We start from the raw sequence: 13,423 nt of genomic DNA, 5'->3' as shown, positions 1-13,423 counted from the left end.
TAAATGTTGCACTTATTAATTTTTTGTTTTTTTTCCTTCCTTTTCTACGAGTTACACTTAATTCAAGTGTTACAAAGGATGTCAGAATCCCCGTGTAAAGTGCAAAATCTTTCTACTGTTTTATGTGAAAAAAAAAAAAAAATGAAAGTGTAAAAGCAAAGGAAAAAGTAGACGAAAACGAAATTAAAAAATTTTCCTCCTTATTTTTAAATAGCTCAAATTTGTTGAAAAATCAGGAGTCAGTGTCTATAAATTCGAAGTATGCACATATATACATACGCTTAGGGAAGCAATATGATAAGCAGTTATACGAAGAAGGAGCAAAAAGCATTAAGGAAAATAATTCATGTGCTAAGTCCTTAATTATAAAATCCTTTTCTTATTTTCACAATTACTATTAAAACTATATTAGGCGCCGTTCATAAGATATAAGACAAAATGGGAAAAAAAATTTAGGTCTTCTTAATGTTCAACTGAACCAAATAATCTATTACTTCTTGCATTGTTTTGATATTATCTGCTGTTTCGTCAGGTATTGTAATGTTAAACTCAGATTCGATCTATGAACGAAGGTGTGTTGGGGGTGGTAGTGAAATGTTACATGGATTATATATGTATGCAAAAAAAAAAATATGAACAAATGATGTGATGAAAATTATCGTTTTCTTTATGATATTTTATGACTGAAACAATAAATATGGACATGTTCATACAAAAAAAAAGAAAAAGAAAAAGAGACAATTTCACAACTTTCATCAAAAAGGCATATTTTGTATATGCACAATATATATATTTAGCAGCACACACGCAACACAAAATTACATCTATTAAAAATTCGACAGTATCCAAAAAGTCCCAAGCTCTATTATCTTTCGTTTTGTATTTTTCCAATTCTTCATTATAATTAATTTCAACATTGGGTGGCAGGTATTTTTTTAACACTGTCAAAACCTTTTCTTCAATTTGTTCCTTACTAAATGAACTCAATTCATTTTTCTCTGTTGAAAAAAAATAAGCAGATTTTCCTTCGCCTTTTATAAACAAATTGTTACCACCTATATGGAACCCATTATAATTGTGTATCATTCCATTATTTAACAGAACCTTGTTAGCAAATCCTCTTTTACACCTGTCCCAGTTTTTTACACTTTTGTAATTAATTATAACTTTTCGAAGTATGTATCTCCTCATTTTTTTTTTTTTTTCGTTTTTTTTTTTTCACAATTGTTGAATTGTGCCTATGTCATTCAAATGTCATACGTGTTTGATATATTTTTCTTGTTTTAAGAGATATCCCTTTGGGGCGATTTTTCCACTGTTTACGTTTATTTTCAAACGACAATGATTTCTGGCCTTTGTAAAGAACACACCGGAAGTGCGGTAGGGTTATCGCATGTAACATGTGATATGCCTTGTGTATATGCTGGTAAATTCACTGTGTATATAGGATGTATTACGTGTACATATGAATTTTTTTTTTTTTCCCCTCAATTGACCGTTGCTCAAAATGGAACTAGTGATTCTCTCAAGATGTATAAAAATGTGAACACTCTTCCTTCATTCGAACCACTGTTATGTTCAATATATAACTATTATTTAGCTAGGAAACAAATACTTAATTTTTTTTTTTTCTCTTTTTTTTTTTTTTTTTTTTTTTTCCATTTTTAAGCGTATGAGTAGTATGGTTATTCCTATATATCTTTATTTCGAAATTGAAAATTGGTTAAAAATTTCTTGTAAATGTCAGTATTCATACAGAAGAAAAGGGTCAAATTGTATCTTTTTTTTCCATACATTTAGATATTGTTACGACTCAAGAAGAGATGTCAATTTTTATTGGGGCACATATTTTACTAATAAATATATATATGCACATGCAACCGACATCCTCGTGAATACATCTCTATATTATGCAGAAAGAGCAAATGGATGTTTCAACATGTATCAGGCATGTGTACATGTAATTTGTGTATTTTCAAATATTATCAACAATAACGTGTCACTTTGGCACTCATATTATTTTACTCAGTAAATGCATAAATAGAAAAAATTAATATACGAAAATTGTGACAAAAATTTTCGTTTCTACATAGTAGCAAATATAAATGTGTTTTATATATGTATGCATTTCTTATGCCCTTAAAAGTTATATAAAATCCATGTTACGTGTACATGTGTATTCACAGAATGAGATAAGGACCAAGGTAAATTTTTTTGTGGTACCTAAAAATATTTTCTCCGTATCATATTTCCAGGCAAGTGAAAAAGTTTTTCAATTACATAAGCGACTGGCACAGTTGCAATCAATACGAGCCATGCACCTGTCACACTATGTATTTTTTCACGTTATGCAGTTTTGCACATTACACATATTTCATAAGGTTAGACGTTTTCGACAGCTTATTCTTTTTAAATGCTTCGAGTGACTGAGTTATAAAAGATCAACATGGTAGTTGGTGAATAGGTAAATTTTCCCTCATGTTCCTTTTATTTTATCATACTCTGCTTTATCTTATTTTGTTTTATCTTACTTTACTTTTCTTTTTTTTTTTTTGCTCAGAACCCTTTTTGGTCAATCTCCTACCGACAACATATTCTAATTTAGGATCTAATCTTCATCCTAGTTTACACTTCTTCAGCTGTTATCCCACGTGCTTGATGGATGAATCGTCCAATAGTCTCTTCAATGTCTGAACGAAGAAAGCATTTGCGTTGCTCATTCTGTTTATTTTATCTTTCTGTGCACAAGCCACTATTTTCATTTGTTCGTGTTTCACAAAGGAATTCTCCTTCTTTTTAATTAAGTTTTTTAATTTTTTAATTTTTTTTTTAATATTTTGATTATATTCATTCAAATAGTTATATTCCACAAAATCGTACATGAGGTTGTTGTCCTGTGTACACATAATATATTGAATATCCATTTTCCTAGCTTCTATCATTTTTAAAAACTGCCTTTCGTTATTTAAATATTTTTTTTTTTCGCAAAATAAAAAAATTAAAATTGATAACCTCTTACTTTCAATAAATTGAATCATATAAATAGCAAAGAAAAATTCCACTATAGAGATGGATAAATTTTTAAATACGCTTTCATCAAAAAGCATTTTTACAATATCATGTTCACATCTGAAAAATTCATCACCCAAAAAATTCCAAGGTGTGTAACTTTCGGATTTATCTTCATCTTCACTTTGGCTGCCTATGCGTGGTTCTTCTATATTGTGCATATTGTTTGACTCATTTAGGTATAAGTAAAATTGTTCTAAATTTTCTGCTTCGATAAACTTCTTTTTGCACTCTTCGAATTTTTTATTATTACTAATGTTTGGATATATAGTGTACATTTCTGCATAGGAACTAAATAATGAATAAAATAGGAGATTTCTTTTTTTCACTTCGAATTGTTTTGTATTTATAGGAACGAAGTTAGTTAATTTTTCGTCGTGCTTTTTCATCCAGTGTATAAAACAGATAGAAAATCGTGTAACAAAACTAATCCATTCTACGGTTATTTGGTTGTACGACTGATTAACAAACAGAATGTTGATAGCTTCAATTAAACAATTTGTAAAATGCGTTATATTGATTGATTGGGTATCATAGTGCTCTGAATTTTCTGTATTCATACTACCATTTAAATGGCTTATATTTTTCATAGAGACATTATTCCCCTTCTTCATGAAATTTTCAAACTTCTTAGACAATCTTTTTTTACTCTCAAATTTTAACCAATTGGTGTTCGATTTTTTTAAGTTTACAACATTAATATTAGAATTGGAATGTTTTGAAGATTCTCTAATATTATAATAAAGCAAATCTGAATGTAATAAATCCAAACTAATTGCACCTGTTTGTGATCTCTTGATGGTATTCATTTTTATATTATTTGCTATTTCTTCGTATGTATTTGCAGAACAACCTTTTTTAAATACAAAAATTTCTTCCTCTTTTTCGTTAAAAAAAATGGAATAAGACGGGATATTATTTACTCGTAAAAGGAAATCAAATAAGTTACAGTGCTTCATAATAGATGGATAACAAAAATTGAAAAAAAAAAATTTTACTTCCCTTCCGTTGGAGAAGCCATTATTACATTCTCCTTTTTTAGCGGAATTACCTACATGATCATCAATGTTGTTCCATGTCTTTTTACTTTTTTGTTTTGAAAAATTGATAAAGGACTGATCATTTAACAATCCTTCTGTCATATTTTCTTCATCTGGCTGATTTTTCTTTTCCTCTATCTTCATTAAAATATTCTTATAAATTGCAAATTCGAGCACAATTTTATTAAACATATAAATGTGAAAGTAGAAAAATAATATAAAGGGCAATATATTAATTATATAAAAGTTAAAGAAAAAGCTAAACTGGACAGATAAATATGTTATAAGTATTGAAAATGTGGATAATAAACTTAACTTTCGTAAAATATCATTAGACCTTTTATCATAAGGAGAGTACATTAAAATTAAGGTAACTTCTGTAATTAATACAAATACAACACAACAGCAAATGAAATACTTAGAATTATTACTTCTTTTTGTATGTAACTGACAAGTAAAAGAAAATGCTACGAATATTACCTTGACTATATTAAAAAAATCCCAACATCTATTCTGGTAGTTGTATCCATTAAACAAGAAATAGCTCCTGACACTTTTTGCATAAGATCCGAATACTTTAAAATTTTTCAGTGTTCCATAAAGCGACATAATAAATAAAAATATATATATTAGGAAAAAAAAAAAAGAAAAAATAAGTCCTGATACAAATAATTTGTTTCTCCAATCGCAAACTTGAGATGGCATGTGATATAGAATCAGAATTGGTGGTTTGTTTTTGTACTTTACTGGTTGACACCACACAAGTTCTAGTAGGTTAATAACCGTAAATGGAAAATATATATACAAAATAATAATGTAAATCACTTTTAAATCTGAGATAATGCGTTTTATTTTACTGCACGTGCTTATATTAGGCGGATGTATATAACGAAATAAACCAAAGGCCATGATATTGTATATGTTTAATGAACACATGTAAGTCCAGTATGTACCCTTTGTTATATTTTCCTCCATAGAACAATTGGATGTTTCATTCATTAGCAACTCTTCATCAAAATTATACATGTTTTCATTACTATAGGATAATTTTTTCTTCAAGAAGTTTTTGCTGGATGAAAAATCTTCAGATGTAGTTAACTGGGTACTATCATCACAACGCATGCTACTATCATGTAGAGGATTTTTTGTTGTTGTTTTTTTTTTATTTACATTTTTTTCTTTCTTCTCCTTTTTTTCTTTATGCTTGCTTTTCTTTCTTTTTGATGTATCTTCACCTGATGAATATTTGTTCGTAAATGCAATCTTATCCCATATCTTAGACGAGAAATTGTCTTTTTTGTTTTTACTATTAATAGTATCAATAACATTCTTTTGATAATAATGATAGTAGAAGTTGGACAGGTGTTTGTTATATCCATTAGTGTGTACTTGATTTATCTGCTTTGTGATTACATTTAGAGATTTGGTTATTCGTTCACGATTTAAATGGGTATATATCAGATAAAACAAGAAAAAAACTATAGTCAAAAGGAAACAATCAATCATTGGTTCTGCAATTTTTATGAATCTTTGAATGTACCATATGGATATATAATTTTTATTGCTATAATAGTTAACGAAACAATTTAATTTAAAATAATGTGTAATAAATCTCATAGGTAGAGTAATAAAAAACTCGAAATATAAGAGATAATTTGGGGGTAAATTAGTTTTTGACTCTACTACATAAACATAAGGTAAAAAACATATGATAAAAAAATACCATATTTTGAATATGCCAATAAATACCAAATTTCTTTTTATATAGCAAAAATAATTTAAATACGCTATAAAAATTATTATCATATAAAAAAATATTTTGCGAACTAATAAATTTAACAATTCTGTTATTGCCTTTTTACATTTAAAACACTGAGATCTAAAGTAAGTGATATCATAATTGTCTGAACAATTATTACATAAATATCCTTCTGATCCTTGGTAACATAAATTGTCTACTCCTCCTATACATCTTTTACTAATCGGACACAAATGAAAATCAGGTATTCTATCCACAGTTAAATACTCGTTTTTGTATTTTAATTTTTCCAATTTTTCATCGACCAAAATACGTATTGTACCAGTTTTGTCTAGTGTATTCTTTTCCTCAACCGTATAATAATCTAGTTCTATTTTATTTCCTGATTTTATTTCTTTATTATTATTCTGCTCGTTTGTTATTCTCTTTCTATCGAGGGTAATATATTTTATCCTTTTACCAAATATCATTTTGATGTTTTTTTTTTTTATTATTATATCACTTTTTTCGTAATTATTTATCTGTTGATTCAGTGAGTTTAATGGAGACCATGAAAAATCTACATGTTTTATTTCAAGAGTGGCAAAGTAACCCTTCTGAGGGAATGGAATAATGTGATCATTAATTTCTATATCAGTATAATTTGGATCTTTGATTAATTTTTTTAACGATTGGTATTTTAAACCTCCAATACATAGGGCTCCTTTAGGACAATGCACACATTTCATTTCGAGGGAAGACTCATGTATCATATAACTACCTCTAGAACAGAAACATTGTTTTTTGTTAATTGATCCATGGAAGGAAGTTGAAGATTCCATACACAAACCAGAACATGGGGAATTATCTACTACATCTTTGTAGTATCTTTCTTTACATTTTACACACAATTCGTTATTACTTCCATTGTTGTTGTTATTTCCTACATTTATACTATATCCTTTTCCACATATACATTTATTTATATCTGTAGATTCTAACGTTGTTTTGGGTATTGTTGATCCTTTCGGGCAAAATATTGGTGGGTGGTGAAGTTCCCTTTCGAATTTTTTAAGCCAAAAACCTGGACAAAACATTTTATCAGGGCACTTAGTGCACATTCCGTAAGACAAATTTTCTGTATGTCCATGAACTATTTTAGCCTCAACCCTTGGATTAATTAGCCTGTTGTTGTGTTTTTCCACTGAATGGGTGGTGTGAAAAATGTGTCGTGGTGTGTGCTCTGTTTGTATAAAATTTGTATCTTTAACTGAAGCTATTATTTCTCTATTTTTTAAAATATGTATGTTAATCTCTTCCCAAGATTCCTTTTTTCCATTCCACGTTTTTTCTTTCATCCCTTGTGGAATAGTACTCAAAACTGCTTGCCTTTTTTTTGGATGTATATTTTTTCTTCTTATTGACTTCATTTGAAAAAATGAATCCTTCACTTTATTACCTCCACTTGGTAGAAATAAAATTTCATTTTTATTCATTTTATTGATAGCTTCCAAAATTTTTTGTTCTATTTTGGTGTCTACCAATTTAACGTTAAAATTCCCCTCAAAATAATACCCCTCTCGGCATATGCAATCGTAAATGGAATTAGATGCTTCAGAAATTGTAGTTAAATTGAGGGGACATTTTTTGCACTTGTCATTTGACTTAGAACTTTTATAAGTTCCTTTTTCACATGGAGTGCATGAGTTTAAATTTTTCTGGAATGCATACCCAGGTGAACATAAACAATTATTAATCGTTCCTTGGGAGCTGTTTTTGACAGAATTTAAGGGACATTTCCTTTTTTTAAATGATTTTTTGTTGCAGTAATAGTTATTTGGACATAGCTCCAAAGCATATACTCTCCACAAATTTAGGGTCTCGTTTTTTTTAATTGTACAGCCAGTTATCTTTTCAGAGTCATCATAATTATGTATATTTTCAATTTTTTTAATGTTTTCTTTTTCATAATAGGAGGTAATTTCCTCATATAAATATAAATTGCATTTGTAATAATGTATCAGATCTCTTCCATAACTTGTATTTAAGAGGAAAAATAAGTTTTTTCTCCCCTTATAAGTTGTTCTATTCATTTCTATACCTGTGCAGTACATATTAGATATGCATGCATTTAGACAACTTTTTAAATCTAGTTCAGGGATAGTGAACATGTATACATTTTTTTCTAGAACTATTTCCCTATCAATTTCGTAACATGTGTATATTATTTCCTTTTGTTTATTGTCAATGTAAGTTTCTTCTCTTGTCTTTATCAGAGTCACTATATCTCTTTGATTCTGTACGATGGCGTTAAATTTTCGTACATATGACCTCATCATTACTTCCCTTAAATTCGTTGGGATTATCGATGTATCACCCTGATGTGGTTCCTCTAAATATATTTTGTCTGTTGCATCTAACAGTGCTTCTCCCTTATTATGAATTTTCAATATAGTATTTTTTTCATTGTTCAACGATGAACTTTCATATTTTGAAGACTTCACTTTTTTATCTTCTCTAGAAAGGAAGACACTTCTTTGAAAGGGATAACTTTTATTCTTCTGAATTTTCTGTGAATGACTGTTTTCTACTTGCGAATTGGCTAGCGAAAATATAGAACCCTTTTGTTGAATAAATTGAACGATTTTTGACCTGTCCATGAGAATAACATTTTTCAGATAACATGTATGAAACACGTTATTATACATTCCTTTTAAATTACGTATATTATTTTGTATTTTGGGAATTTTAATTCTGGAACTAGCATTTTTATATCCATTTGCATAATTCCATTTATCGTGCACTTTGCAGTGATCCTTTTGTAGGTCTTCTTTCTTATTCACATACTTTTCCTTATCCTTCTGATTATCAGTAGGGTAACAAATGTTATTAGTATAATCCCTTATTGTCGCGTCATAATTACTTAAGTCATTATAACTACCTCCCTTTTGTTGCATTATATTAAAATATTTTCCCCCCAGTTTTTTGTATTGATCATTCAGATACTGACGATACTGTTGCAAAAAACGAGGAATATTTTGAATTAACTTATTTTTTGAATATTCATATATATACTGAAAATACAAGCTGTAGTATCCATTTTTGGGTAAACAGTCTGTTATAGAAGTAGATGCTGTGGAAATAGTGAATGTATGAGCAGGACAAGGAATGCATTCGCCATAAGAATGATGTTGCTGAAATGTGTCATATGGACAAGGGACACAAAATATATCAAAAAACTTTGGTTTTTTCACAACTACTCTTCCATATCCCTTTTCACATAAACAGTCCAGAGGTGTAACACTTTTTAATTTCACAGTAAATGAATTTTTAGGACAAGCAGTAACTGCTTCATATAACCCTCGACAATATCCATTATATCTGCATATAGAACAAATGGACTTGTTATGACTGTAGAAATAGCCTGTTTCGCATAACTTAGCACTAGTAAAAGAGAATGAACCTCTTTTTGGAGAAAAAATATCGTTTGTTGTTTTTCTCAAGAGAACATTTGAATGTTCAAAATAATTTTCATTAGGTAAAAACTTTTGTGTAGATACTGGGTTAGTTATAAACGGTGTACATGACTTATTACCACCGTTTTGTTTGAAGGTGTTGTATTCACATTGTTTACAGGTATGTGCATTTTCATCATAATAATACCCAGGGGCACATACACACTCTTTAGGTGAACTTGATCCTCTTGTTAAAGTAATGGCATTTTCCTGACAATGAATAATATCCGCTTTTTGTATAAGATTTTTTGGATTATATATGCAATAATGATTGATAGGACAAATAATACATTTCGACTTATTATCTGTATAGTATCCATCCTTACATGCACACTTTAAGCCTTCATAGCTAGTCGCTCCTTCAACGACACTAATTTTCATATGTTCACATGTGTACTGACATTTAAAATCTCCTACTTTATCTTTATAATATCCTGCAGGACATTTTTCACATTGTTTTTTACTCTTCAAGTAGTATCCAGGTTTACATAAACATTCATTTTTGTTAATTGATCCACTATATGATGTAGTTGAATGCTTTTTATGTTTTTCACAGTTGGAGCAAATGAGTTTATCTGTATTAACACTATAATATCCTACAGGACATGGGACGCAAATTTTGGATTTAAAAAAAAATCCTTTAGCACACATGGAGACAAAATTTTTGAATCTTAATATTTTTTCATTAAAATAATCATATACTTTTATTTCCATATGAAACCAAGCAGAGATTTTTATTTTACCACTTATAATTCCATTATATTTATTTATACTTAATCCAGTGTCTATATCTTCATTTGTTTTTCCATCATATTGTCTCAAGGCAAATGTTGTTATATTACTACTTTTTTTTAGAGGTGTCATGCGTACCATTTGACCGTAGTGCAAAGAATAAGAAAATAAATTATACTCGATTTCGAGCTCAGATAACTCTTCGATTTTTATATATGTAACATAGCTTACGTAATTTTCTTTATTTCGTTTTAATCCACAGACGATTAAAAATTTGGATGTTACTACTATAGAAGTGGCAATATCTAGGGCAATATCACTATAGGTTAGATACAATTTAATAGAATTATTTATTTCAAATATTAATATTGTTGAACTAGACAATTCACTCAAAAATAAGAGACTTTTTTTCTTTTCCTTCACTATAAATAGGGATAACGAAAATGGCTTGTTTAAACCAATATTGCTCATGATTGGAGAATTTAAATAACCAAATGTGTGTATAATTTTTTTCTCCTCCAGCGAATAGCAAAATAGTACATGTTGCACTGAATCCACGAAATACACTTTTTCTTCTTCTACAACAATACCTGCAGGGTAAACCAACGTGACATAATTAGGCATCAGGCCGTTGAGGTGTACAGTTCCTGTTTTATGTTTTAGCAGATTAAATAATTCTTCTCTTTCGCTTAATTCCAAATTATTATCATTCACTTTCAAATCTAGTTTTTTATCTTTCGCTGATGATGCAAAAATTTTCCCCATGAGGTCTCTGTAAGAATTTTTTTTTGGTACTTCTATGTTTTCACCTTTCTTCTTATCATCATTTGTGTTTTTAATCCAAGAATATTTAACTTCTTTGTCTCCTTCTGTTTTTCCCTTTTTCTCCAGTTTGATATGTTCACTTTTATTCTGAAATTCCGATGAAATAGGCAACCTTGTGTATATATGTTTTGATTTATACTGGAAAATATTTTTTCTATCCGCATCTGTAATATATATAATATATTTATCTAAAAATATCCCAATTGGGTTAGTCAAATGGTGAACAATTGTTTCATGTAAAACATTAAGGTCTTTACTGAAGATAAAGACAACATTTACATCTAGCAATGCAATGTAATTTAGGGAAGAAGAACAAGCTAATATATTTGTTACTGTTGGTAAAATTTTTGTGAACTGTTCAATATTTTTCGATTTCTGTGACAAATTACCACTATCATCTATTTTTACAATTACTACATTATTGTTGTTAGGAATTAATATAGAATAATCATCCATAGAACAATTAAATGTAGATATAGAATTTGTATCACTTAATGATTCTATTTGTTGAATTAATTTATTTTGTACATTTAACAATGCAACAGGTAATGGGGTATCTATAACGATACAAACAGTAAACGTCCCTAATTCATTTATCTCAAAAACTTTTGTTAAAATATGAAAAGCTGTTGTTTCTTCTATGGCAATACTAGTTATAATATTCCCTTCACAGTTTTCAAAGGAATCAAAAATAAGTATTTCCTTATATATAAAATTGTCTAGACCGTTTCCCTTTATTTTTAACGTAGTTTTTGTTTTTTTACTTCTTATAAATGTTTGGTTAGACAAAAAGTATGTGGTCGCAGCTTTAACGGTAGTTTTAGAATTTTCAATAAATTCAGTTGCGTGTTCAATATTCTTCAAAAGATTATTTTTTCCCTTTGGCATATTCGTGGGATTTTTTCCATCTAAAAAAATAGATTTTAATAGTTTTATTATTCTTATTCCATTATTTCCATATTCCACCTTATATTCAGCATTGTTTTTATGTTCTTTCCTGTGTATACTCCTAGTGACTTCCTCCCATTTGTGTGTATCTACTTTTTTTTCTGTTTCTTTCTCCTTTTTATATTTTCTTCTTATTGAATTCCTTTTTTTTTCAACTTTTGCATTTGTATCTAAATTTATTAATTCCTCAAGGCACCTCCCTGATGATTTCCTTGTAATGGACCAAAAATTATTATACACATTTCGCTTTTTTTGTTGAATTGATAATGATCTACTGATAAATAACGTACCAACCGAAGGAATTGTCTCTAAAAAGTATCCAATTTTCCCTGTATTATGTGCTGTTAAAAGAGTACCCCCTTTAACCATAAGTTTTTGCAAATAATAATCTATTCTTTTTCCATTTTTTGTCTTCTTACCTCTTTCTTTTTGCCATTTCCTAAGAGTTAGAATGATATTCTTGCTTACTGTGTTGAGTACGTTATATATGCTTCTTTTCCAGAGTACCTGAATAAATGTTTACAATTGCTCCATTTTGAAAAAGTTCCATAGCAGAAGAAATGTTAAGAGTTAGCAACACACACGGGACACATACGTATGAATAAGGATAAAAAATATATATATACATGCATGCGTTCATATATAGGTGTAAATTTCTCCCCATGGAACCAACCAAAAAACACAATTTAAAATTAATTTTCACTCACCTTTACGATTTTTGTGCCCACATTGAGTACAAAATGAGTTAGTAAAAAATTCAGCTTCTTCTGTAATCCATTATTCACATGTTTTATTTCCCACTGGGTTTCTATGTCCTGTAGATGTTGCCACCTCATCACCGTTCCCTGAACCAACTTAAGTCCTCTGCATCTGCGAAAAGGAAAAAAAATCACGAAAATATGTATACATGCATGTATGTGTACACATTCTTATACATGCTACCATACTTTCGATCCCCCTTTTACAACTATTGTGACAAAAATTTAAGCAAAGAAACACATTCGCTTATTTTAAAATGTCCTCCATTTCTACATCCCCCATGAGTTCACGCTTAACACAAACTTTCATTTAACAATATTTTTTTTTTCCCGAGAGGAATTATGTAATGTACTCCTCATTCCATGCAAGATTGCGTAGTCAATCAATTTTGCAAAATAGATGTAGCATCTTACCTATAATCATTATTAAGGCATGTAACAAAGGTGCAATTTTTCTTGTTAATTAATTCATTATAATTGATCACATTTGAAGTGCATATTATCCCTGTATCTAATGAAAAGCTCAAAACGCTGTTTAGACATACTCCTGAAGAGGTATATGTTGTGTGCAAGTTGCAGTTAAGACCATAATTGGGGTTTCCATGTATTGTTTTTCTTTTTCTTACAATAATACCGTGTGTTGAGACAAAAAAAAAAATAAGAAATATAAAAAGAAAAAGCATCGTACAGGAAACGACGGATCTTTCTGTTTTTGTCATTTGTAAGAATTTATAATTTTAAAAATTAACAATAAAAAAATTTCCCCATCCCTTCCCAAAAAAAAAAAAAAAAAGAAAA

The 13,423-nt window shown here is 29.0% G+C and overlaps 2 protein-coding genes across 2 annotated transcripts; both read right to left on the bottom strand.

The window, feature by feature from the left end:
* Positions 1-452: 452 nt before the first annotated feature.
* PGO_130880 (hypothetical protein, conserved) lies at positions 453-1,191 on the bottom strand (the record flags this gene model as incomplete). The annotated part of the gene is made up of 2 exons (XM_028689604.1): positions 453-560; positions 823-1,191. The coding sequence occupies 2 exons, from the start codon at positions 1,189-1,191 to the stop codon at positions 453-455; spliced, it is 477 nt and encodes a 158-aa protein (XP_028545405.1).
* Positions 1,192-2,642: 1,451 nt separating this feature from the next.
* Positions 2,643-13,308, bottom strand: PGO_130870 (cysteine repeat modular protein 3; the record flags this gene model as incomplete). Its single annotated transcript, XM_028689603.1, has 2 exons — positions 2,643-12,360; positions 13,040-13,308. The coding sequence occupies 2 exons, from the start codon at positions 13,306-13,308 to the stop codon at positions 2,643-2,645; spliced, it is 9,987 nt and encodes a 3,328-aa protein (XP_028545404.1).
* Positions 13,309-13,423: the final 115 nt, after the last annotated feature.

This window comes from Plasmodium gonderi (assembly GCF_002157705.1).
Source record: "Plasmodium gonderi DNA, contig: Chr13, whole genome shotgun sequence".
Taxonomy (NCBI): Eukaryota; Apicomplexa; class Aconoidasida; order Haemosporida; family Plasmodiidae; genus Plasmodium; species Plasmodium gonderi.
Note: the sequence above shows the minus strand (reverse complement) of the source record. Positions and strands in the feature narration are given on the sequence as shown.